A 27,592-nucleotide genomic window follows, 5' to 3' on the forward strand; every position below is an offset into this window, starting at 1 on the left:
AGGCAGAACTCTCTTTCTTCTAATTCAAGTTTGGAAGATTCAACACTAAATATGTCTCTTGCTCCCAGATTAAAAAGGCCTAAATATATTGGGGCAATATCAATTTAGATCAAATTATCTAATTAGAAAACATTTATAATTAAGACAAGTAATTAATGTCACAAATCTTGTAAAGCACTTAATAGGATAGAGTGAATTTAAATGACAAAGGATTGAAACATTTCACCCTTAGATAAGTTATCAGCTATAAGAATTAACATATACTGTAAACAAAAATATTTTGTTATAATCATTTTTATTTAAACAGTAGAATTAGAGAATGGCAACTGTGTATTCATCTACCGGATGTATATCCTAATCTTCTACTCCAGTTGAATACTCAAGGGGGATATATAAATAATATACAAAATATTTGAACAATAAAAATCAGAAATATAAACATCAGATAACAATAAAATGATTGGCAAAAGAAATTCTTGTCTGCTTTTTTAAAGATAGGCTGATGGTCAAATGCTATTCCTAAAGGAGTATATTCTGCTTACAAGTAATGATGCAAGAAAAGGTCAATACAGCATACTAGATAAATGAGCTTCTAATAGATTTTTACCCAGGCCTCCCTTGCAGAACTTAATGCCTGAGCAAGTTCATATTAAATACTATAAATATAGCAATCAGGCCATATAAACCACTTACAGATTTAAAATATAGACAATCTTCAACTGACAATGACAATGGAGCCTGCCTTATCATGGTTATTAAGCAAGTTGGCTTCACTTAGCAACCTTCATCTCCTGCTCTCCCTGATGCAACCATTAAAATGAACATGCAGATTGATTGTTGAGCAAAGGCTCAAGAGGCCTAATAGAGGTCCAGGCTAGTCTGAACATGGTCTCCGCCACCCCAAGGTACCACGAACTCTATTTCCTGACCCCCAGAGGCCTTGGCCTGCTCTCAACCAAGCTACTCAGGGAGTTTAAAGCTGGACAGCAGAAACTACTGAAATGCAGAGGACTGTTACAGTTTGTAATACTTGGCCAACTTCCCATCCAGCCTTCAAGGAACTTGCAGGACTCAGCCTCATCTTCCCTCCGCCCAGTACGCTCCCACAGAGAGGGCCTCCTCAGGGTGCCGCCAGTCAAAGAATGCCGACTGGTGACCCCCAGGGGGAGGGCGTTCTCTGTGGGTGCACCGGATTTATGGAACCATCTTCCGGTAGAGCTCCGGATGGCGCCCGATCTCCGCTCCTTCCGGCGCGACCTTAAAACCCATCTCTTTAACGAAGCGGGCCTGGCCTGATGGGACGGGGTGGGATTGTTACTATGATTTTAATTTTAAATTTGTATTATTATGGGCACTGTTTAATTATGTTTTAATAATTTTAATTTTTTTGTACCTGTTTTTATGTATTGCCCTGTTAACCGCCCTGAGTCTCTTGAGAGAAGGGCGGTATATAAATTAAATTAATAATAAATAATAATAATAATCCTCAGCCAGATCCAGGGACCAGTAGCAATCAACTTAACTTCAGTTTTTTGCAGAAAAGCCTGGCCAATGTGATCCAAGGCTCAGCTTTTTTTTTTTTTACAGAGGCTGCCTCATGTTAACCTTGTGACATTTTGCAAGCAAGTACTATTACCAAAAGCCTGCAGGGAGCACCATTTTTTTTAAAGGAATCTCTGTTACTGAAGTTTGTGCACACTGCATAGATGACAAAAATTCTGATATAGGTATACCTTTACATGCTTAATAAAATTCACTTGTTAACCCATAAGGACCAAATTATTTTCCATTTATATATATATTTTTTTTTTAAAAAAAACACCTCTTCAACTTTGATTCTGATTGAGAAGTTCAGTCTACCTACTTTTTGATTTTTTGCAGGATTGCAGGATTTTTAGATGTGTACAGTTTCTTAAAAATTCAAGAAAAATACTATTATTTTAGTATTAGTAATAATCTGACCTTTATTATTCTTTATTGCCTTTTTTCACTTACTTAGTTTATTTGCTAGTAATTCTGAGTTTTAATTATCTAATTTGTAGCATTTTTGCTTTAAGAATAAAGATTAGGATATTTGTCAGTTTCTAAATCAGTCTCTTCCTTTACAATTGCTTATATATTAATTAAACTTGTTCTATTATTTTTTCATAGGGACGCGGTGGCTCAGTGGGTTAGGAAGCTGAGCTTGTCGGTCAGAAGGTCGGCAGTTTGGCGGGTCGAATCCCGAGTGCCGCGTAGCAGAGTGAGCGCCTGTTACTTGTCCCAGCTTCTGCCAACCTAGCAGTTCGAAAGCACGTAAAAATGCAAGTAGAAAAATAGGGACCACTCTGGTGGGATGGTAACAGCGTTCCGTGCGCCTTTGGCGTCTAGTCATGCCGGCCACATGACCACGGAGATGTCCTCGGACAAGCGCTGGCTCTTCGGCTTTGAAATGGAGATGAGCACCGGCCCCTAGAGTCGGAAACAACTAGCACGCATGTGCGGGGGAACCTTTACCTTTACCTTTATTATTTTTTCATTTGCAAATTTATCTATTGTAAAGTGTATATTAGCTTTAATAGGATGGCTATCCTTCTTGACTTGTTCCTTCTACAAAAAAATTGCTTTCTAAAATATTTACCCTTATTTTTTCAGATTAATATGTTTCTTGTAATATAATCATAACTCCTTCCACTCATAGACTGATTCTTCCATAATTTATCTGAAGATTTTATATGGATTTGATCTTTCACTTTCTCGATTCAGCTCTGATTTTAGTTGGTGATTTTAATGCCAGATAAGAGCACTAATGATTAATGTAGTCTTTCCCTGCATTTTAATGCTTCAAAGTTTTGCTTTAACAAGCTCTTTCACCTTGGCTCAACTCTAAAGATAAAAGCATAATAATAATAAGTTGAAGATTAACTCTTTTAGTGCTTATATATCTTAGATGACTCGACTACTGATATTTCAAAAGGGGAATTCAGTTTATGTTTTGCAACATTTAGCAAAAAAAAAAGTTCCCCTGAAGAACCTATATTTGTCACTGGCTTTTATTCTGATTTTTTGGGATTAGCTATAGCAGTAAATTGATGCCTCCTCTATTAATATTGGCTTTTAAAGCTAATTAGAATGGAAAATAGATTACAGTAAAAATTAAATGTGATATCAATAGTACTTTAACCTCATCAATTCCAACCCAAAAGGGTCTTAAAATAAGGATTCCGTCTGTCCCCAGCCCTTTAATTTTTATGTTAATAGAATACTTCAGGTGATGTGAATTTCATACCATCCTTCATTAAATCAGAAACTAATTTTCAATTTTTTTCTGTACTGATAAGGATACTACTCTTTCTCTGATCCAAGATAAGATTTTGCTGTAATTTTTGGACAGGGGCTAAATACTAATAAATCCATAGCTCTACCCATGCTGGGCATGCTACATCGATGACATCTTCATCATCACTAAACACTCCCAAATTGTAAAAATACACCACCTACTCAATAACATTTTCCCCATGATCAAATTCACATGCAAAGAGGAAACAGACAAGACTCCCATTCCTCAACATTGACATAAAGAGGCTAGAGACAATGGAAAACTGGAAACCCGTGTCTACCGCAAAACCACTCATATGGACCAGATCCTCAGCTTCGCAAGCAACCACCCCATCACACACAAAAGAAGTTGTGTCCAGACCCTCTTCAGAAGGACCAAGACATACTGCAGCACCACAATACTAAGAAAAGCAGAAGAGAAATGGCTGCTTGACGTCTTTCTCTGCAATGGCAATCCAAAAAACTTCATATTCTGACACACAGCACCCAAATCACAATGCACCACATAGCTAACCATCATGCAAAAACTAACCCCTACCATACACAAAAGGGGTGTCAGAAATAACTGCTAGAATTCTCCAACCTCCAGGAATAGCAATAGCCCACAAACCCACAGCCACACTCCACCAGGAACTCCACCACTCCACCAAGACAAGACTGAGAAAGATGAAAGAAACAATGTAATTTATAAAAGTAACTATAACAATTGCAACCAATTCTACATTGGATAAGCATCATATCAATTAAAAACCAGGAGCCATGAACACAGTCTGGCAAATATCACCATCCTAAATCCCTAATCTGTACCCACACTGACACCAAACAGCACCAGTTCGATTGGAGCAATACAAAAATCATCAGCCACACTACCATCCACCACACTTGTGAGTTCATAGAAGCCTGGCACTCTACAGCAATTTCATCAACACTGACCTATAACCAACCTACGAACCTCTCAGAATTCAAATCAATCACACAGCCAACTAGAGACAGCACCATCCTTCAACCAACCCATGCAACACCCGCCCCCACAACCAGCACTTCACCTCCCAAGGACCCTCACCTGACGTGATCTCCCCATCACAGGATCCACCACAAGACCCTCATTTGACATACCCACATATGAGCCTTCACACCCATCACAAGACCCACAACAAAATCCTGACCTGATGTGACCCTCACCTGATGTGATCTCACCATCACAAGACCTACTGGCCACATGAAGCCCTTATAAAGAGAACAACACTGACACTGACATCCCTTAAATTCCACTGTGAAGATGTTACCTAGCCTGGTAATGAAATGTTCAGAAAACAACTCACAAGCTGGAGAACAAACCTACACCCTCAAATTCTGATAAACTAAGGGACTGGATATATATTATTCAAAAACAAAAGTATTCCTTTTCCCAACTATACCTGCCAGGGGAAAATCAATAACCATCCCTTAATAATCATTAATTAAAAGAGCTTAAATATTTAGGCATCTATTTCCAGTAGTCCATATTAAGCATACAGAAATCTCAATGGTTATAACCAAGCATCACAAAACTTCAAGTACAATTATTAGTTCTGCCAACTACAACAGGATACAAGATGATACATGTCAACCATTTACAATTTTAATGCTAAAGTGTTGAGTCTACATGTAGTCTTTGACTTATGACCATTCCTTTAGCAACCGTTCAAAGTTATGATAGCACTGAAAGAACTTAAAACCTATTCCTAAAATTACAGCCACTGCAGCCTTCCACAGGCACATGATCAAAATTCAGACACTTAGCAGCCTGACCACACTTATAACCACAGGGGTGCTACAACTCGCCTCTCCCACCAATCTCCTTCCATCTATGCCCTTTTGGACCCCTGCTGCCCTGCGTTCCATTCTCCCAGTTGCCCTTCACTGACATCTACTTCTTCCTGCTGTTGACCAGGAACATCTAACCTGACTGCTGGATTATGTGGGGCTGCTTTTGCACTGCAAAAAAGGGGGAAAGCAGTTTAAAGAGACTAAAGCACACCAAAATGTTCTTTTGCAAGGAGCTTTGGGCTGCAAAAGAAAAAGAAAAGGTCTGCATCCGCCTTTTCCCCTTTTTTCTCAACATAAAGCCATCTCCAAACAATCCAAGAGAGCAGCACAAGCGAGCATTTTAATGCACTCTGACCCATTTAAGCTGCTTTGTATTTTTCTTTTTCTTTTTTGCTGAGCAAAGCCAGCCCCTTGTGGCCCAGGCCAGGCATGCCTCACCAGCAGTAGGAGCAAGAAGATGGCAGCAAAGAGCAGTAAGGGCACTGGAGACAGAGTGGCAGGGATGTACCTGTTTCCCCCAAAATAAGACCCAGTCTTATATTTTTTTGGTCGTCAAAATAAGCACCAGGGTTTCTTTACGGGTTAGATCTTACTTTTTTTTGTAGCCGCAATGGAGCAGGAGCAAGGCAGGAGTGGGCGCGGTGGAGGACAAAGTGAGATGATGGGGAGGTGGAGGACAAAGCAATGCATCGGTGCCGCAGCCACTAAGTAAAGCGGGGAGGGTGAGGGTGAAGCAAGGTGTTTGGGGGATGGAGGACGAAGCTTCTTCTCTTCCTTACTCACCACCACAACGAAACAGAAGGTTGAGCGATGCACTGGTGCCAAAGCCACTAAGCAAGGCAGTTGGGGGGGTTGAGGACAAAGTGGCGGTGGAGGGGTAGAGGATGAAGCTTCTTCTCCTTACTTGCTGCCGCAATGAAGCAGGAGGCTGAGCGAGGCAGAGGGTGGAGGACAAAGCTTCTTCTCCTCCTTACTCGCCACCGCAATGAAGCAGGAGGCTGAGTGATGCATCAGTGACACAGCCATTAAGCGAGGTGGTGGGGGGTGGGGGTAGAAGACGAAGCCCCAACAGTATCCTTGGCCACTTGGCCTGCAGAGCCCTGATGCTAGTAGAGTGAGGCAGCAGCACGCGGAGAACGGAGATGGAAAGGAGGTTAGTGAAGGAATGTGGTTGCCCTGGGGTGGGGGGTAAGGATTTGTCATCCAGCTCCATTCTCCGTGTGCAGGCAACAAAAAGAAGCTTGTGGGACCATGGGGAGAAAAAAAAGATCAATCCGAACTTCCAACTTCTTGTGAAAAAAAATCTCGCAAAGCTGGAAGGTCTTACTGAATTTTTTTTTTACCGGTAGTCCCACAGACTTCTTTTATTGCCCTGCACGCAGCGGCGGAGAATGAGCTAGAAAGCAGGTTAGTGAAGGGATTCTTTGGGGAAGTGAGGGGAGATGGGGAAGGGGATGCTCCACTGCCTCCACCTCACTCCGCCAGCATTTTCTGATGGTTTGGACAAATATGGTGGTTATCAGGGTAGCATCTTGATTTCTTTCATTTTTACATGAGACTCACATCAAAAAATATCCTAGAATTAGGAAATGTGTTATAAATCATTCCCAACTGGCATGGCTATATAAAGGCCAACTGATGCTTTAAGTGCAGTCCAACAATGCTACCTCTTGACAGAAGGAAAATTCCCATGCCATGAGATGGAAACAAATGTTATATAAGACAATCTGTTCCTTAAAACCAAACTGTTTAACTTCACACCATGTCAAAGAAAATGGCTTTTTTTAAAACAATGCAGACTAAAATAAAACACAACAGCTAAGGATAATTACAAAAAAATGAACTAAAGTTGAGTGTGGCAGTGAAAGAATGTAAGGAGAGAAAAAATCTCTGGTACCCTGATCATTGCAAGCTGCCAGATTCATCTGTAAATGAGGGAGAGAGGGACAAATGAGAGACAATGTTGTGCCCCTTGCATTTCAATGTGAATTGCCTGGTCCATCTTTGTGCATGGGAAGGGAAAGTGATTTTTACAGGGGTGGTGATTTGAAGTAATCTGACCTTGAGAATCCAGAAGGAACCTTTAAAGAGAGCTTTAAAGAAAGCATTTCAGAAGCAATTAAATTCTGTCCCGAGAAAGAGGAAAGTATGAAAAAAAAACCTCAAAATAATCCTGCATTGATATCAAAACAATCCCTGCTGTTTCTTGATCGTGCCCATCTCAAAAAGCTGACAAAAAGTGAAGAATTGTTATAACTTTGGAGGGAAAGGGTATACTCTTAGGTTACAGATTCAAATTCCCATCTTGAGTCTGACCTGCAGTTAGGGACTAAGAATTGTTTATTAGCTGCATATCAACTACAAGCAGAAAACAAAGAAGTTGCATTAGTTTAAGCACCTCTTTGAGCAGTATGTAGTATAGTTGAAGGAACTTGAATGGCTACTGTAAATAGTAATTGTCACAGAGACAGAACAGCTGAGGAGATCTACGATATGTCACAGAGACTGAACAATGAAAACAGAAGGTATCGGGAAATGTTCTCATAAGAACCTTGCTCATTTTCAAAAGTGGTATTACAACCACTTGGGTTAAATATACAACTACTGAAGTAAGCGGAAATTCATGTTTTCTCCCTCCAAAGAGAGTTCTGCTACTTATTGTAAACAAGATGAAGCATGGTAACTGGCCTAACAAAGAAGTGATTATCCCATTTTCTCATGCAATTGCTATAATATCAAATATATTATAGTGATCTGAGACAGATTGTATAATTATTCAATCACTGCAAACACAATACAATTACACTAACCTTTAAACTTGCCATTAATAATTTGAAGAATAAAAATTCTTGAGAAAAATGAAAGTTGTCCTTATGCATTTTTTAGAAACATTGGTGCTGTATTTCCCCTTTATTGATATGCAGAGGCTAGCCTCAGTCTGGGGCGTGAAAGATGCTTAGAAAAGAGTACAAATTCATGGCAGTGATACTCAATAGGAGAAAGAGACTTTATTCAGTTACACTTGAGGTCAGGCCTAAACCACCACAAAATATATAAGTAATAAATAGGTATATCACCAGAGGAAAATCATAATCAGAGACAAAAGGTAGAGATACTGCTTAGCCCTGTACTACCTATTCCCTAGCTTCCCCCCAAAAAAGAAAGAAATTTTACACAAGCTGCAAGCAATAAAGAGCAACAACTGTTTCTTCTACTGACTTTTTCAAAATTTACTCCCAATAAAGAAAAATATTTTTTCTGACACATTAGATTATATAAAGATTATATGCCCAGTTGTGAACAACTCTATGGGGCAGTGCTCATCTCTATTTCCGAGCCAAGGGAACCAGCATTGTCAGAAGATGTTTTTATGGTCATGTGGCCAGCATGACTAGATGGCAAGATGCACAGAGTGCTGCCACCTTCCCACCAAAGTGGTACCTATGTATCTACAAACATTTGCATGCTTTTGAAATGCAGGGTTGACAGGAATTGGGGCAAGAACAAGAGCTTTCCCCGTTGCACGGTGCTTGGGAATTGAATTGCCAACCTTCCACTCAACAAGCCCAGAGTCTTAATGACTAGGCTAATGTGCCCCAATTAAATTATATACCACCATTATATTACTGCAACAATTAAGATTATCTACACATAAAAAGTAAAGGCACAACTTCAAGAGTACAAGGGAATAAAGGGAACAGAAGATGGACCCTTCTGATCTAAGCCATCATACAAATGAAGATCCTAAATAATTAAAGAAGACTAATAGAGTAATTAATCAGAATCTGCTTACAGTATGTTGGCTCTCTGCTTGATATGGAATTTCCATGGCAAACACTTGTTACAAACTCATCCAAAGTCAAGTAGAATAAACTATTAGGCAGAAACGGGACAAACCTCTTTCAAATGGTAGAAACAAAGACAAATTCCTCCCCTCAAGTTTCAAGTGAGATGCAAACCTACACAATCACAAAACAATGGGGGAGCAAACAAATACAGCCCAAGTGGCCGAAACTGAGGATTTGAATGAAGAAGCAAGAGATTTTCTGTACTCTAATATATCTATTTACATTCGTCATAGTTCTAATTTATTTATGAAAATTTGTAAAAATTGGGAATTTGCTTAGTGTTTGAATTATTTTAAATATGCTAGAAAAATTATCCAGGAATAATTTCTCTGTTTGTAGATGTAAATATTTCAAATTATCTTTCTCCGATTAAAGTGACATAAATAGATGGTTAAAACACCCAATGAGATTGTTTGCAAGAATTGTATTACTAGAATATATTTAGCAGAGTTCCAGGTTCGTATTTTAAAGATTTTTCAAGAATATTAGAAATTATTAAGGATTTCCAGATTTTCATCTAAATTACCACTATGATAAGATAGTGGGGTTTTAACTGTCCTAATTTTCACTTTTATCACTAGGCATTCATTTTTATTTTTATTTCTGCACATCACCTCTTTGATATTATAGTGAAACACTTCTGATATGACACAAATCATTTACTCACAATAATTTTGGAATAAGGAACTACAACATACCATCTTATCAATGGTTGAGTTTCTGGAGGCTAAAACATATAAGGAACAGTTGCTGAAAGCACCTGAAGGCAAGACAAGAAACAATGGATGGAAACTAATCAAGGAGAGAAGCAACCTAGAATTAAGGAGAAACTTCCTGACAGAACAATAAACCAGTGGAATAACCTGCCTCCAAAAGCGGTGAATGCTACAACACTGGAAGTTTCTAAGATGAGACTGGATAGCCATTTATCTGAAGTGGTATAGGGTTTCCTGCCTGAGCAGGGGGTTGGACTAGATAACCTCCAAGGTCGCTTCCAACTTTATTATTATATTAAACTTTTATTCATAAAACATGAAACTCAGTCAACTGAACACTCAAATTGACTGGCACTAATGGTTGACACAGGTTGCTGCCAGCATCCTAAATATCAACCAGGTATCTCTTTAAAATGTAAGATGTTCTGAGTAGCGCAAGTTTTTGTAGCTTTGCTGGAGTTATTACAGGAAGCTGCAATTTCTTGATGTATTTTGCAAAGTTTTTGGACATAGTTCCCAGTGCCCTGATGACAATGGGTATCACTGTTACGTGTTTCATCCATAATCGCACAGTTTTGATGGCCAGGTCACAGTATTTCGTAATTTTTTCCAATTCTTTTTCTTCGACTCTGGCATCTCCTGGTACAGCGATATCAATTGCTTTGTACGCTTTGGTTCTCTACAACTGTGATATCTGGCGTGTTATGTTCCAAATGGAGATCTGTCTGTATTCGGAAGTCCCTCAAGATCTTCACCCTCTCATTCTCGACAACTTTTTCCACCCTATGTTCCCACGACTTTTCGGACACAGGCAAGTCATATTTTTTACACAATGCCCAGTGGATTAGTTTAGCAACTTGGTCATGTCTAGCCTTGTAATCAGTTTGTAATAATAAATCAGTAGATATTATTATTATTATTATTATTATTATTATTATTATTATTATTATTATTATTATTATTATTATTATTGATCATTGCACAGTCAGCCAGATGTTCAGACTGGATTTGGCATTTTTGTCTGCCTATTGAGTCCTTACCAAGGACCTGGGATAAGCAGATGTGGATGTTTGATGATATTATAGATACTGTCGCAGGATGGAAGCAGTTCCTAGTAAGGTCGCCTTTTACAATTGACTAATGGCAAATTTGTCAATGCCAATGGTGTTCAAGTGGTGCTCCAGTTGTTTTGGGATTGCACCCAAGGCACCTATTACTATTGGTACTACCCTTGCTTGCCTTTGCCACAGTCTTTTATTTCTATTTGTAGGTCTTTGTATTTTGTTATCTTCTTCAGTTCTTTCTCATCTGTTCTGCTATCTCCAGGCACTGCCAGGTCCACTATCCAGACTTTTTTGTCTTTCTTATCGACAATTGTTAAGTCCGGGGTGTTATGTTGCAGGTGCTTGTCTGTTTGAATTCTGAAGTCCCAGAACAGTTTAACTTTATCATTTTCTATGACTTTCTCTATTTTATGATCCCACCAGTTCTTGCTTACAGGCAAATGATATTTCTTGCAGATCTTCCAATGCACCATTGTTCCTACTTTGTCATGCCACTGCTTGTAGTCAGTCTGTGCGATCTTCTTGCAGCAGCTTACCAGGTGGTCCACTGTTTCTTCAGCTTCTTTGCATAGGCAGCACTTACTGTCTGTTGCTGTCTTCTCAATTTTGACTTTGTATGTATTTGTCCTTAAGGCTTGGTCTTCTGCAGCCAGAATTAGTCCCTCGGTCTCTTTCTTCAACTTTCCTGCTCTTAGCCATTGCCAGGTCTTGTTATTATCTGCTTTCCCAGTTATTTTTTTAGTGTAGTGGCCATGTAGTGCTTTGTCTTCCCATGCCTCTACTCTGTTCTTCATTTGGTCTTTCTTGTAGGCCAGTTTGGTCTCTCCAGTAGTCAGTAAGCCTTCCTGATATACTAATTTCAGTGCATCTTCATCATTGTCCTTCAGATATTCTTCCAAAGCCATTTTTCCTTCTTCAACCATCTGATGTGCTTGCAGCATTCCACGTCCACCTATTTGCCTTGGTAGATAAGAGTCTGCCAATGTCACTGCATGGATTAAGGGCATGATTCATTATCATTATTTTTCTGGTCTTCCTATCCATTGCTTTTAGTTCTGCTTGAGTCCAGTCCACTATTCCAGGTGTGTATCTAGTGACTGGAATTGCCCAGGGGTTGATAGCCTTCACGGTATTTTCTCCATCATCATCATCATCATCACTTTTATTCATTAAACATGAACCTCAATCAACCGAACATTCAAATTTACTGGCACTAATGGTTGACATGGGTTGCTGCCAGCATCCTAGGTATCAATCAGGTATCTCCTTAAAATGTAAGATGTTCCGAGTAGCGCAGTTCTTTGTAGCATTGCTGGAGTTATTGCAGGAACCTGTAATTTCTTGATGTATTTTGCAAAGTTTTTGGACAATACTTACACAATACTTCCATTTCCCAGTTCTATTCCTTCTATTTTTCCCATTTTTCCTCATAGCATGGATAATATAGCACATTTTCCAAGTCCAAAGTTCATTCTGATGTAGCTGCTAAACAGTTGAACTGCACTGAGTATTGATTCAAGTTCAGTGTGGCTTTTCGCATACAGTTTTAACTCATCCATGTATAGTAGAAGGTTTATCTTGCCATGCTGGCTTGAGATATGGTATCACAATTTTGTGTTTTGTAAAATTATTGTCAATGAAATTAATGCTAAACTGAACAGTAGTGGTGAAAGTGAGTCCCCTTGGAAGATTCCTCATCTGATGTTGATTTCACCAACATTCTCCCCATTTGCTGTAGGGACTGTTTTCCATTTTTGCATATTTGCTTTAAAAATGTTCAGATATTTTTGCTGATTCCAAAGTTTTCCAAACACACATTAATCCAGCTGTGAGGTAATGAGTTGAATGCCTTCTTGTAGTCAATCCACGTCATATTTAAGTTCATTTTCCGTCGCTTTGCATTTTTGAGTACCATTTTGTCAATGAGCAGCTGGTCTTTTGTTACTCTTGATTTTTTTTTCTTTTTGGTCTACTGGATACAAACTGTTTTCCATCAGATGATTGAACACTGAATTTGCCAGTATTCTTGTAAAAAGTTTGAATGTTGTTGGCAGACAAGTAATTGGGCAGTAGTTGCTTGGTTCTGTGCTCTTTTCTGGGTCCTTCATTATCAAGTATATTCGACCAGCTGTTAACACTTCTTCACTTGTGGCATTTTGAAGCATTTCATTAAGCTGAGTGGCCATGCGGTGATGAAGGCTGGTGAGGTGTTTCAACCAGTATCCATGCAGCTCATCCAGACCAGATGAACCCCAGTTCTTGACCATCTTTACTTGTTTTGCAACCATATCAGTGGTTATTACAATATTCTCCATTTTGTTTTGTTTGTTTTTGGATATCTTTGATCCAAGAGGCAGTTTTATTATGTTCCACTGGGTTTCCCAACTGTTCTTTCCTATTATTATTATTATTATTATTATTATTATTATTATTATTATTATTATTATTATTATTATTATTATTATTATTATTATTATTATTATTATTATTATTATTATTATTATTATTTTATTTTAATCCCATTTATATCCCGCCCTTCTTCGAAGACTCAGGGCGGCTTACAATTTAAGCACAAACCAATGTGCTTAGAAATAGCCTTCATTCTATGTATATGCCTGCTTATTAGGGCTTTCGGCCTGTAATTATTATTATTATTATTATGTTCTTAAAATTTTAAGATAAACTAAGTAAGCAAAATAGTATCCATGTTTATTGGTTGTTTCAAATTATGTTTAAAAACCTAGGTATGAACTTCACTTTCCAGTATAATGAAATGAAATGACATGTTTGCATAACATCTCTAATATTTATTTTTAATCATGTCTCAAAACTTTGTAATAGAATAGAATAGAATAGAATAGAATAGAATAGAATAGAATAGAATAGAATAGAATAGAATAGAATAGAATAGAATAGAATAGAATAGAATAGAATAGAATAGAATAGAATAGAATAGAACAGAACAGAACAGAATAGAATTCTTTATTGGTCAAGTGTGATTGGACACACAAGGAATGTCTCCAGTGCATAAGCTACATACAAACAACAAAGTGATAAGTCATAGATCATAATCATAAGATACAATCATAAATCATAAGATACAAACAACAAACAAAAAAATCATAAGATGCCAATAGGAGAAGATAGTAGGAAAGATGAGAAGGTGAGGAAGATTGACAAGGATAACAGGAATATAGTCTATACATCTTAAGGCATAAGACAAGTCTTGTGGGAGTTAAGTGTTCCCCAGAGTTAAGTGTTCCCCAGAGTTAAGTATTGGCATGGGGGGGGGGGGAAACTATCTTTGTGTCTAGTTGTTTTGGCATGCAATGCCTTATAGCAGCATCCTGAGGGGAGAAGTTGAAATTATGTCCAGTATGTGAGGGGTTTGTGGATATTTTCTCTGCCCTCTTTCTGGTTCGTGCAGTATACAGGTCCTCAATGGAAAGCAGGTTGGCTGCAATTGTTTTTTCTGCATTCATAATTATCCATTGATGTCTGTACCTGTCTGTACCTGTCCTGTTTGGTTGCTGTGCCAAACCAGACATTTATAGAGGTAGAAATGACAGACTCAATAATTCCTCTGTAGAACTGTATCAGTAAATCCTTGAGCAATCTGAGCTTTCTGAGGTGACCCAAGACATTCTTTGTTGTGCCTTTTTAATGATGGTTCTAACGTTAGATGTCCATTTCAAGTCCTGGGAGATTATAGAACCCAGAAACTTGAATCTTTCTACTGTTAATACTGTGTTATCTAATATTATAAGAGGTGGTAGAATAAGACAGCTTTTCCTAAAATCATAATGAAACAATAGCACCACCCACATTTACAGTTATGAATTCATGACGTTTGCTGTTTATGTATGAGTTGGGTCTTTATTGTATAATGGAATGATCATTATTTTTCCACGTGGTCAAGTTTTTGCTTAAGAACTGAGATTTAAGTATACAGGTATATATTTTGTTTCTTTTTTTCCTTTTCTGAATTTTATTTATTTATATTTATTTATTTATTTATTTTATTTTAATCCCATTTATATCCCGCCCTTCTCCGAAGACTCAGGGCGGCTTACAATCTAAGCACAAATCAAATGTGCTTAGCAATAGCCTTCATTCTATGTATATGCCTGCTTATTAGGGCTTTTTTATCTTTTGTATGCTGATATTTTATACTTTTTATTAAGTATTTCTGTATATCAATTAAGTATTTCTGTATACTAAAGCAAAGAAACAAAATAATCTTTGTTCTCCAGCAACTTCAACAGTTATGCTAACCAATCCAACTCAATTTTCTTTCCTAATTCATTATTACAATTCAACGTATATTCATAGTATTAAAGAATCCTGCTTTCAACTATGTAAATTGTTGATGACCATATATGTTGTTTCTTATAAAAAAACATATAATAAGACTGTTGAAATAATAAATCCAGACAAGTTGAATTACAAGGTCATAGCAGTAAATATTGAGATATATTAGCAGACTTTCACTGACCTTGACAGCTGATATTGGTTGCTTTGCTTGTGAAATGCTACAAAGAATTTAAATTTTGGAATGACAGCAAGTTTATGTCCCACATGAAAGGAGCCATAATAATTTTAGATACAATTAAAATATTAAAAAGACATAACTGCCAAAGACTGGGATCCACATCTTTTGTGAATATTTGATAACTTGCGAACATGTTAAAAATGTTTCACCTGTCCAGTTGTGTCCGACTTTAGCAAAGCTAACAAAGATATGTGACCCTTAAAAGAAAAATAATATTCTTGGCTGAAACATCATACTAACTACACAATGGAGGTAACTGTGTAAAAGATTCAATCTTCTGTCTCATTAGTCAAGTAGGAAAAACTTGGACTTTATAACAAATGTTAAAGTTTCAGAAAGGAGAGAAATGTTATAAACTTTATCTTCCTTTTAAAATCAACTTGAGGTTTAGAACTTTCTTCTGCACTTCACCACCATCAGGATTCTTTGTCAGCGACGCAAATATTGTCGCTGATGAATGTATTTTTGGGTACTATTTAAGTGAAATTCAAAACTCAAACACAATATGAGCTATATATACAATCCACATCTATTTGTTGTTAGTTGCGAAGTCGTGTCCGACCCATCGCGACCCTATGGACAATGTTCCTCCAGGCCTTCCTGTCCTCTACCATCTTCTGGAGTCCATTTAAGCTCATGCCTACTGCTTCAATGACTCCATCCAGCCACCTCATTCTCTGTCGTCCCCTTCTTCTATTGCCCTCAATCTTTCCCAGCATTAGGCTCTTCTCCAGTGAGTCCTTCCTTCTCATTAGGTGGCCAAACTATTTGAGTTTTAACTTCAGGATCTGGCCTTCTAAACAGCAGTCAGGGTTGATCTCCTCTAGGACTGACCGGTTTGATTGCCTTGCAGTCCAAGGGATTCGCAGGAGTCTTCTCCAGCACCATAGTTCAAAGGCCTCAATTCTTTGGCGCTCAGCCTTTTTTATGGTCCACCTTTCACTGCCATACATTGCAACTGGGAAGACCATAGCCTTGACTATACGCACTTTTGTTGACAGGGTGATGTCTCTGCTTTTTAGTGTGCTGTCTAGATTTGTCATGGCTTTCCTCCCGAGGAGCAAGCGTCTTTTAATTTCTTGGCTACAGTCCTCATCTGCAGTGATGTTGGAGCCCAGGAAAATAAAATCTGTCACTACCTCCATTTCCTCCCCATCTATTTGCCAGGAATTGAGAGGGCCGGATGCCATGATCTTGGTTTTCTTAATGTTTAGTTTCAACCCAACCTTTGCACTCTCCTTCTTCACTCGCAACAAGAGGCTCTTTAGTTCCTCTTCACTTTCTGCCATTAGAGTGGTATCATCTGCATATCTTAGGTTGTTGATGTTTCTTCCGGCAATCTTAATTCCAACTTTTGATTCATCTAGCCCTGCCTTTCTCATGATGTGCTCTGCATATAAGTTAAATAGGCAAGGCGACTGTATACAGCCTTGCCGGACTCCTTTCCCAATTTTGAACCAATCAGTGGTTCCGTGTCCAGTTCTCACTGTTGCTTCTTGGCCCGCATATAGGTTTCTCAAGAGACAAATAAGATGGTCTGGTATGCCCATCTCTTTAAGGACTTGCCACAGTTTGTTATGATCCACACAATCAAACGCTTTAGCATAGTCAATGAAGCAGAAGTAGATGTTTTTCTGGAACTCCATAGCTTTCTCCATGATCCAGCGTATGTTAGCAATTTGATCTCTAGTTCCTCTGCCTCTTTGAAATCCTGCCTGTACTTCTGGTAGTTCTCGATCCACATACTGCTGGAGTCTAGCTTGTAGAATTTTAAGCATAACTTTACTAGCATGAGAAATGAGTGCAATGGTGCGATAGTTTGAACATTCTTTGGCACTGCCTTTATTTGGAATTGGAATGTAAACTGATCTTTTCCAATACTGCGGCCACTGTTGAGTTTTCCAAATTTGCTGGCAAACTGAGTGTAGCACTTTTACTGCATCGTCTTTTAAGATTTTGAATAGCTCAGCTGGAATACTGTCACCTCCACTAGCTTTGTTGTTCCTCAGCTTTTCTAAAGCCCACTTCACTTCACATTCTAGGATGTCTGGCTCGAGGTCAGTGACCACCTCATTGTGATTGTCAGGGACGTTAAGCTCATTCTTGTATAGTTCTTCTGTGTAATTTTGCCACCTCTTCTTAATCTCTTCTGCCTCTGTTAGGTCCCTGCCATTTTGGTCCTTTATCATGCCCATTTTTGCATGAAACGTTCCTTTCATCTCTCCAATTTTCTTGAAAAGATCTCTGGTCCTCCCTATTCTATTGCTGTCTTCTATTTCTTTGCATTGTTCATTTAAGAAGGCATTCTTATCTCTTCTAGCTATTCTTTGGAATTCTGCATTTAATTGGGCATATCTTTCTTTTTCTCCCTTGCCTTTCGCTTCCCTCCTTTCCTCAGCTATTTGCAAAGCTTCCTCAGACAGCCATTTTGCTTTCTTGCATTTCTTTTTCTTTGAGATGGTTTTGGTTGCTACCTGTTCTACAATGTTGTGAACCTCTGTCCATAGTTCTTCAGGCACTCTGTCTATCAGATCTAATTCCTTAAATCTATTTGTCACCTCTACTGTATATTCAACAGGGATATGATTTAATTCATACCTGACTGGCCTAGCGCTTTTCCCTACTTTCTTCATTTTAAGCCTAAACTTTGCAACAAGAAGCTCATGGTCTGAGCCACAGTCAGCTCCTGGTCTTGTTTTTACTGACTGTATAGAGCTTCTCCATCTTTGGCTGCAGAGCATATAGTCAATCTGATTTCTGTGTTGACCGTCTGGTGATGTCCATGTGTAAAGCTGTCTCTTGGGTTGTTGGAAAAGAGTGTTTGCTATGACCATCGTATTCTCTTGACAAAATTCTATCAGCCTGTGCCCTGCTTCATTTAGTAGTAGGCTGCCTTCTACTTCAGGGTGGAGGGGCGACCCCAGGTTACTGAAGCCCCAGCGCCAGCTTTCCGCTGCGGTCTGCCTATCGCAATTCCCGAGCTGCGCCTTCCCGGGCAGGTGTTGCTGTAGGTCTGGCCATGGCACCACGCCCTGAAGTCAAACTCCCAGGGTCAGGTGAAGCTCAGCTCTGCGCAAACATGTCAGGTCGGCCTCTGCCTGGCTTCCCGCGCTCCTTTGAGCTCTCGTGCTCGCCGAGCGCTGGCGGCTCGGCACGCGCTTGACTCCCACTCCCTTCCAAAAAAAAAGGGGGGGGGTCTGCTGCCCTAGCACACCGGTAAGCTGGAGCCTCAGCCTCGGTTGGGCTGGTCAGTTTATTTATGAGGAGGCTGTCTTTCGCCATTCTCGAGCGCTGGATTTGTCCGTTTCCACTAACGTCTCTGCTCCTGAGGATTTACTATTTTCCGGCGTATAAGGCGACTGGGCGTATAAGACGACCCCCGAGTTTTGAGAAGATTTTCATGCGTTAAAAAGTCGTCTTATACGCCGGAAAATACGGTAGGCTACAGGTTACCAACAGGCAAACTAATACTATATAATGTTAGGTTAATTCAAAATTTAACTTCAGTGCAATTTGTTCATCTAGAATAGTAGTTTCACCAAATGAAAAACAGAAACATATAGAAATATTATGAAACTAAATTACAACATAACTCCTGATGACTAAATTCTTCACTCCTATAGATTCCTTGAGCGAACAGCCCTGGATGGCACTGTGAGGCCAAAGTAAGATAAAAATGTACTACAAAATTAAAATAACCCAGCCTAATGAGATTTAACTTTTTGCCAAGAATACTGAGACATTTCAGGTGACCCTGACAAAAATATTGTAAACTTTCAGCATTTCATATTGCTATGATTTTGGAGCATTTTATTTTATTTTATTTTACTTTATTTTTGACAGCAACTGCCCTCTTCTCAAGGGCATAATAAAAAGTCTGCTGACCTTAACAAGTTTATTAAAAAGTAAATTATATTCAATGCAAGATATTCTGGTTCCAAATTGATGTGCATAAGAAAGATCTATTTAAATCTCATTTCTTAATGTTATATTAATGGATCTGCAACCAAGAGAGAAAATTATAAAATCATCATATGAAAACATGTCTAATGTTTAGATTTATTTTAGCTTCTTTCTTCCTATTTATTATTCACCCTACATGGATATTAAGGCTATATTAAAATGGCTACATGTGGCCATGTCCCAGATTATTGAGCACTCAAAGCACAACAAGGGTCGGAAGACTGATCTGGTTTTTATTTCAGGTGAATGCAAAGTGATCTAAGAGCTAAGACCATTATTATCTATTCCTTTTTATGGTCAGACAACTTGCTGATAGCTTTGGAGTTTTCTGGTGCTGCTGTTCCCTGCAAGGAGATGGGAGCTATTAAATCACTCCACCCTGCTGGGTGCTTGATGGTTTTCAAATGATAATCAGGAGTTTTCTGATTCTTTGCTGGGCAGTTTATCTGAAACCCTGATCAATCTTTGGAGTATTAGCAGCGATCAATAGGATTGCAAGAGGTGGCCTTTCTCTATATGCTTATCCTGTTCCAGGCCAACCACAGGGAAACACAGATGTTAGTTTGCAAAGGTTTTACTTCTGGATAAAGCAAGTATAGGAAGTAGAAGGCAGAATGTGTTTGGATAAAGCAAGTATAGGCAATAGAAGGCAGAGTGTGTTTGCAAGCACCTCAGCAAAATCCCAATTACACATGAGCCAGCTTACTAACAAGTTCCAAACATGGAGATCCAAAGCAGTGGGCAAAAGTATTACCAATTCATAGTTCATAGGTTTAAATTTTATATCTAAGTCATCAGCCAGTCCAGTTTCAGAGTGATAGAATTTTGGGAGGCAAAGGGTACAAAGCTTGAGATAGAATGATTGTACCAAAGGAGTTTGTCTTATGTAAAGTCTCTGTCAAGTGGCAGCCAATAAAGGCTGAGATGCCAGGCAAGGAGATACATAGAGGAACTTTGACCTGCTTGGCATGGAGAATGGCACTGACAATCACTCAAAATCCTGGTCCTCATCCTAGATATACTTCTGATGACAGTTGGCAGGGTCAGCCTCAGATGCTAAATTGCTTACTGATGCCTGGTACATTCAGAGTAAACTCCTCAGTATCAGAGTGAGTGAGCTGATCCTGAGGGAATTCTTGGTTTTATGAATAGCTCTAGGAAATGAGACATCATAATAGAGACATGCCTACAGTGCTGCTGGGAAAGACAATGAAAGAGACTGATTGAATGCTTGTACAATTGAGGAATAGTATAAGAATCTGATGGATAAAATTATTCTGATTCATTTGAAGTTGGACTCTGGCTGGGCAGTTCCCTTTGCATTGAATAGGTCTTGCCCTATTAGAAGAATTCATGAGCCTTAAGGAAGTGAATAAAGTTCTTGGTTAACATTGTCAACTGTATAACATATCAACCCTCTTGGGGAGAAACAGGCTGTGAGCCTCAATTCTAGCAAGACTGAGTGCTCTAGATTTCAAGCCAAGGATTTACCATCTTGAGCTCTTGGTTTGGTAGCAGTTTCCTAGGTAAAACATGTATCTAATTTAAAAGTTTTCCTGGAGTCTTGACTCCTACTCAATGGGCAAGTAGCAGCCAGTACTTTGTGCTTTTGCACAAATTCATTTTCCAGGTTTGAGAGGAACTTCTACAACTACACATGCCTTAGTCACCTTCTACTTGGCTACCCTCAAACAACACCCAGAAGCTACAATCGTTCCAGAATCCAGCATTACAAGCAATTATGCTATTCCTCATTTTGCCCATGTAACATCTCTGCTCTGGACAGTTACAAGAATAATTCTGATTGCAATTCAAAGTAGTGATTATCGCCTATAATGTCCTTTATAACTTAGGATCTGATTATCTTGTCTTTCTTCCATAATTTCTACCCAAGCTGTAAAATCTGGTAAAGTTGGTATACATTAGATCCCAGCTTTAAAACACTGTCACCTTGCAAGATCTAGGAGGTATCCCTTCTCTGTAGCAGTCTGTTTTATAGAAGAATGACCCTTATCTATTGAGCTTTCATAAAACTCTTCCACCAAATGTGTAATGACTTATTCCCTAGTAGTCTATTGTGATATCATTTTAGTTCTTTTAAATTAGTTATTATTCCCAACATACGGTTACATTTAATTATCTTTTTTGATGATCCTAATATTTTTATAATCACTTAAAACAAGCTACCTACAGTTTATTTCAGCAGTTGAGGCAGTGATTGAGGCAGCGGAATGAATGAATAAATGAATGAATGAATAGCAAAGTAAGCATTATTTCAAGAGGAGCAATGCTACTATGAGGTCTACCTGGGTCTACCTTAGAAATAGTTTCATTCCTTGGATTAAGATGATTGCACTGCATCAAGACACTCCTTCTACTTACCACTGGATCTGTTCTTACGGTTTGATTTACCACCTGTAAGAAGCATCTTGAGACTGTTCCGAAACATGATTGTTCTGGTCTATCAGCACGACCCAGAAGCTATATAAAAAAAAATTAAATGTATCCATTAACTAATTTTTGGTCATTATTAACAGCTCTTTATATTAATAAGGTAACATCCAAAATCCAACATTTAAAAACTCCTTAGTTTTTGAATAAAGTATTATATAAGAGATTTTCTATCTTCCAGGCATGGCTAACTATACTTAGGTATTTCTAGATTCTGTTCCACTTCATCTGTTTACAATTTGGGACATGACTGGATTCTGCAAATTAGGTAAAACTGGCAAGTTATTCCCCTATGCTGTTAACAATATAGTTTTCCTGCAGACAGCCCATGTCTTACACAGGTGATCATGAGTGCCAAACCTATATAAACAGAAAATGACCAGTGGTGAATGATCTTCTACTGGAAGAGCTATTGGATCTAAAGATGAGCTAGTGGAACTCATTTACAGTAATTCAAAAGGACCCATGTTATGTAACTCAATTACAAATATACTTACCAACCGATATACTTCAAATGAACACTAACGAAATAAACAAACATTTCTTCAATATTATACTACTCTTGAATGTGTTCTGAAATGTTATGCTTATTTGAAAATACAAGAGCATCAACAAACGGATTGGATTTACCTTTTATCTTTTCAGACCATTTGTAAATAAATAAATGAAGAAGAATCAAAAGCCATAGGAATAACTGAGTAAGATTTTTTACAGATTACAACCCAAAGATAAATTACAGAGAAAAAACATGCCTTTATACCAAGAGTGTCAAACTGCTGGCCCACGGGCCGAACACGTCATGTGGAAGCCATGCCCAACCCATTGCTGGCAATGGCAAAACAGTCCCAATACGTCGCACATCAGTTTCACATGTCTGCTTTATACCATCTCTGGGTATAAGAGCTTGCTATTCTTTGTATGTAGACTATCAAAATCAGAATAGAATCGAGCTGGAAGAGACCTTGGAGGTCTTCTAGTCCAGCCCCTGCTCAAGCAGGAGAACCTATATCGGCTTTACAACCAGTGGTATGCAGTGGTACATTGGCTCTTGGCAGGTGGTACGCGGCCCTACCTAGCCTAGACAAGTGTAGCGGGGGAGGGAATGAGCTAAAGCAGTGCAGCACAGGACTTGCCATAAGAGAGTCATCGAGAACTGCAGGGCCGCTGGGGTGAGACAAAGGTCCCAGGATCGACACTTCGGCACACACGGAAAAGAAAAGGGGAGGGCGAAGACAGGAGAGGATATAAAAGGAGGCAGTTTGGGTAGGAGAGAGGGGGGAAAAAGGCGCCAGAGAAAGTCAGAAGAAAAAGGGGTTTTGTCAGAGAAGTGGTGACAGAGACAGAAAGGAAAGACTTTTGGGGAAGTGTATGTGTACGTGTGAGAGAAAGAGGGGGGCTTTTGCGAACAAAGGGTGAGAGAGCATGCAAGCGGCTTTTGCAAGCGAAAGGTGAGAAAAAGAGCACGAGGGATTTTGTGAGTGAAGAGTGAGAGAGAGAGCAATGGGCTTTAGTGAGCAAAGGGTGAGAAAGAGATAGAGCATGAAGGGCTTTTGCGAGTGAAGGGTGGGCTTTTGCAAGCGAAGAGTGACAGCAAGCTTGAGGGGCTTTTTGAGCAAAAAGTGAGAGTGTGTGCAAGGGGCTTTGGCAAGCGAAGGGTGAGAGAGAGCGAGGGGTTTTGTGAGTGAAGGATAAGAGAGAGAGCACAAGGGGCTTTAGCGAGCGAAGGGTGAGAGAGAGATAGAGCCTGAAGGGCTTTTGTGAGTGAAGGTTGAGAGAGCACAAGGGGTCTTGAGAGCCAAGGTTGAGAGACAGAGTGCAAGCGGCTTTTAAGAGAGAAGGGTTAGAGAAATAGAGAGAGCACGAGAGGCTTTTGCAAGCAAAGGATGAAAGATGGAGCACATGAGGGGTTTTTGCAAGCAAAAGATGAGAGAGTGCGAGGGGCTTTTGCAAGAGAAGGTTACAGACAGAGAGATCAAGGAGCTTTTGCGAATAAAGGGTGAGAGAGTTTGAGGGGCTTTTGCAAGGGAAGAGTAAGAGAGAGAAAGCATGAGGGGCTTTTGCAAGTGAAGGGTGAGAGCGTGAGGGGCCTTTGAGAGCAAATGCTGAGAGACAGAGAGCACGCGAGGGGCTTTTTGCAAGTGAAGGGCTAGAGCAGGGGTAAGCAACCTAAAACACTCAAAGACCTGTTTCCCACAGAAAACACTGGGAGCCGCAAAACCCTTTTGATATCTAAAATGAAGATAACACTGCATATATTGTTTTTTACCTTTATGCTATGTATAAAAAAACTATAGTGTGCTGCATTTATAAACTCAATGAACTGCTACAAAGAAAACAAATTTTTATTTCTGCATGCAACAAAAACATTTTGAACTCCCCAAAAGAAGACGCTGGGTTGAAGGTTACTTTCAAATAAAATATGCAAGTGTCTATTTGAGTCATCCTTGTATTTATGAAATAAAAAGCCAGTGCAAAACTATGAAAACTACAAACAGAAAAATAGAAAAAAAAAAATTGCGGGGGGGGGGGAGAGAAAAGGACAGGAGAAAGAGAGGGGAAAAAACCTTCTCCTTCATCCGAACAGGTAAAAACAATTTTAGTAGCTTATCTATCATCTTTAAATACAGCATATTTATCCCCATACCTCATCTCCTAATTAAAAAAGAAATCAAAATATTTCATTAAATGTTCTTTACTAAAAGTCCAGTAAGGACAACCACATATATTCATATTTTCTCCCTCCCTCCCTCCCTCCCTCCCTCTCTCTCTCCCTCTCCCTCCCTTCCTTTCTCCCTCTCTCTCTCCCTCCCTCTCTTTCTGCCCTTGGTCTGCCAGTCCTCTTCCTCTACTCAGTGTTTGTGTGTGCGTGTGTGCGCGTGCATGAGAGAGAGAGAGAGACAGAGAGAGGCACTAGTGCTTCCCTTCTCCTTCTCCCTCCCTCCCTCTCTCTCTTTCTGCCCTTGGTCTGCCAGTCCTCTTCCCCCATTCAGTGTGTGTGTGTGTGTGTGTGTGTGTGTGTGTGTGTGTGTGTGCGTGTGTGCGCGCGCGCGTGTGTGTGTGTGTGAGACAGAGAGAGGCACTTGTGCTTCCCTTCTCCTTCTCTCTCTCTCCCTCTCCCTTCCTTTCTTCCTCCCTCTCCCTCCCTCCCTCTTTTTCTGCCCTTGGTTTGCCAGTCCTCTTCCCCCACCAGTGTTTGTGTGTTGTGTGTGTGTGTGTGTGTGTGTGAGTGAGAGACAGAGACAGAGAGAGGCACTTGCACTTCCCTTCTCTCTTTCTCTCTCTCTCTCTCTCCCTCCCTCCCTCCCTTTTTCTCCCTCTCTCCGATCTTCTCCTCACCTGCTGTTCTGGACAAGCTGTGGCTCTCCTGTCCTTGAGAGCTGCTGCTTTTTGCTGCTTCCTGTGTAGATGCAGCAAAGGCAGGAGCCCCACCCAATAAGCATGTCAGCTTCTCGGAGGACAGCATGAGTTACACACAAACACACACACACACACAGAGGGAGAGAGAGAGAGAGAGAGAGAGAGAGAGAGAGAGAGAGAGAGAGAGAGAGAGAGAGAGAGAGAGAGAGAGAGAGAGAGAGAGAGAGAGAGACTCTCTGCAAATGGCGGAGGATGACTGGGAGTCGAAGGAGAAGGCTGAAAGAGCCGCATGAGGCTCCAGAGCCACGGGTTGCCGACCTGTGGGCTAGAGAGAGAGCGCAAGAGCCTTTTGCAAGAGAACGGTGAGAACGCGAGAACACGCCAGGGGTCTTTGCAAGCAAAGGGTGAGAGAGAAAATTGTGAGGGGCTTTTGCGAGCGAAGGATGAAGAGAAAGAGAATAGAATAGAGCTGGAAGGAACCTTGGAGATCTTCTAGTCCAGCCCCCTGCTCAAACAGGAGAACCTATACCATTTCAGACAAGTGACTGTCTAGTCTCTTCATAAAAACCTCCATTGATGGAGTGCCCACGATTTCTGAAGGCAAGCTGTTCCACTGGTTAATTGTCCTCACTGTTAGGAAGTTTCTTCTTAATTCCAGGTTGCTTCTCTCTTTGCTCAGTTTCCAACCATTGTTTCTTGTCCTGCTCTCTAGTGCTTTGGAGAATAGTGGCAGCCCCTCAAATAATGGAATACTGCTATCATGTCATGCCTATTTCTTCTTTTCTTTAGACTAGCCAAACCCAAATCCTGCAGCTGTTCTTAGTGTGTTTTAATCTTTGAACACTTTAGTTGCTCTTCTCTGAACTTTTTCCAAAGTCTCAACATCTTTTTTGTAGTATGGTGACCAAAACTGGTTGCAGTATTCCAGGTGTGGTGTTACTAGGGTTTTATAAAGCGGTACTAATACTTTGTGTGATCTTGATTTTATGTCTCTGTTTATACAAGCCAGGATTGTATTAGCTTTTTGGGCGGCACCTGCAGGCAATACATAAAACCATGCACCCTGCAGTCTACGGAAAAACCTCTCTCCATGGAACTGGTCCCTCGTGCCCAAACGTTGGGGACTTTTACTTTAGTGGACATACAGTTTCCTTGATTTTTTTCTTGCTATTCAATATGTTGAAAGAAATTTTTTAAATTGTCCTTGATTTCTGTTGCAAGTCTTCATTCATTCAGAGCCTTTCCTTTCCTGACTTCATCTTTCCATTTTTTGTACTTGTCCTTTTTGTCTTTCAGTTTGTCAGAGAACACTTTGTGCAGCCATGCTAGTTTCTTCTTGAATTTCTTGTTTTTCTTTTTCAGTGGTATTGTGGTGGACTGGGCTTTTATGATCATATTTTTCAGAGTTTCTCACACTTCTTGGGTTGTTTTGCCCTTTACGATTTTCGTCCATGGAATCTTTCCTAGATTCTCTCTCCATATGTTAAAATCAGCTCTTTTGAAGTTTAAGACTCTGGATGGATTATTTTCTATTGCTTGTGTTTGTATTATATTAAATTTCAGTATGACATGGTCACTTTTACCCAAGGTTGACAGCAACTTCAACTTCCTCGATCACTTCTTCTCTGTTAGTAAGAATTAGGTCCAGCATAGCTTTATTTCTAGTTCCCTCCTCCACCTTTTGGATGATAAAATTGTCAGTTAGGTTGGTTAACAATCTGTTTGATCTCCTGCTCGCTGCAGAGTTTGTCTCCCAGTTGATAACTGGATAGTTGTAGTCTCCCATTACTACTGTGGTATGCTTCCTACATAATTTTGTTAATTGGTTGGCAAACAGTTCATCTATTTCTTCTGATTGGTTGGATGGCCTGTAATATACACCTTTGGCAATGTCACTTTTTTCCCTTTTATACTGACCCATATACATTCTGGAGGGATTTTATCTTTTATCACGTGCATTTCTGTAGATATGTAGTGTGCTCTTACATATAATGCAACTCCCTCTCCTCTTTTTGTAGATCTATTTCTTTTGAACAATTTGTATCTATCCATCAGTACATTCTAGTCATGGGTTTCATCCCACCAGGTTTCTGTAATGCCAACTATGTCATACCTGCCCTCATGTACTATTGCTTCTATGATTAAATAGGATAAGTAACTTATACATACAGAACCAATTTGATTTAATAGTTAAGGCATCAGGCTAGAAACCAGGAGATTGTGTGAGTTCTAATCAGGCCCTAGGCTCTAACCAGCTGCATGATCTTGGCTTAGTCACTATTTCTTAGTCTTAGGAAATAATAATAAATAATAAAATAATAAACCTTTATTGTCAAAGTACAACATGTGTACATTGAGATTAGCTGAACCTCCCCCCGTGCTCTCTCCCCCCAACACACAGTGACAACAAACCCTCCATCCCACTTTTACCTTGGGTAAAAGTGACCATGTCATACTGAAATTTAATATAATACAAACACAAGTGACAAACCATTTCTGAAAAACCTTGCCAAG

General features: G+C 39.6%; 1 protein-coding gene across 2 annotated transcripts in view; it reads right to left on the reverse strand.

Moving 5' to 3' along the window:
* TANC2 (tetratricopeptide repeat, ankyrin repeat and coiled-coil containing 2) overlaps nt 1-27,592 on the reverse strand; it is a 382,196-nt gene that overhangs the window by 305,988 nt on the left and 48,616 nt on the right. For both annotated transcript variants that reach the window (XM_081344806.1, XM_081344805.1), the window contains exon 2: nt 21,653-21,751. In XM_081344806.1, coding sequence (XP_081200932.1) covers nt 21,653-21,719 — 67 coding nt within the window. In that variant the 5' untranslated portion in view covers nt 21,720-21,751. The remainder of the gene's footprint in view (nt 1-21,652; nt 21,752-27,592) is intronic.

The sequence above is a fragment of the Vipera berus genome, assembly GCF_964194415.1.
Source record: "Vipera berus genome assembly, chromosome: Z".
Taxonomy (NCBI): domain Eukaryota; kingdom Metazoa; phylum Chordata; class Lepidosauria; order Squamata; family Viperidae; genus Vipera; species Vipera berus.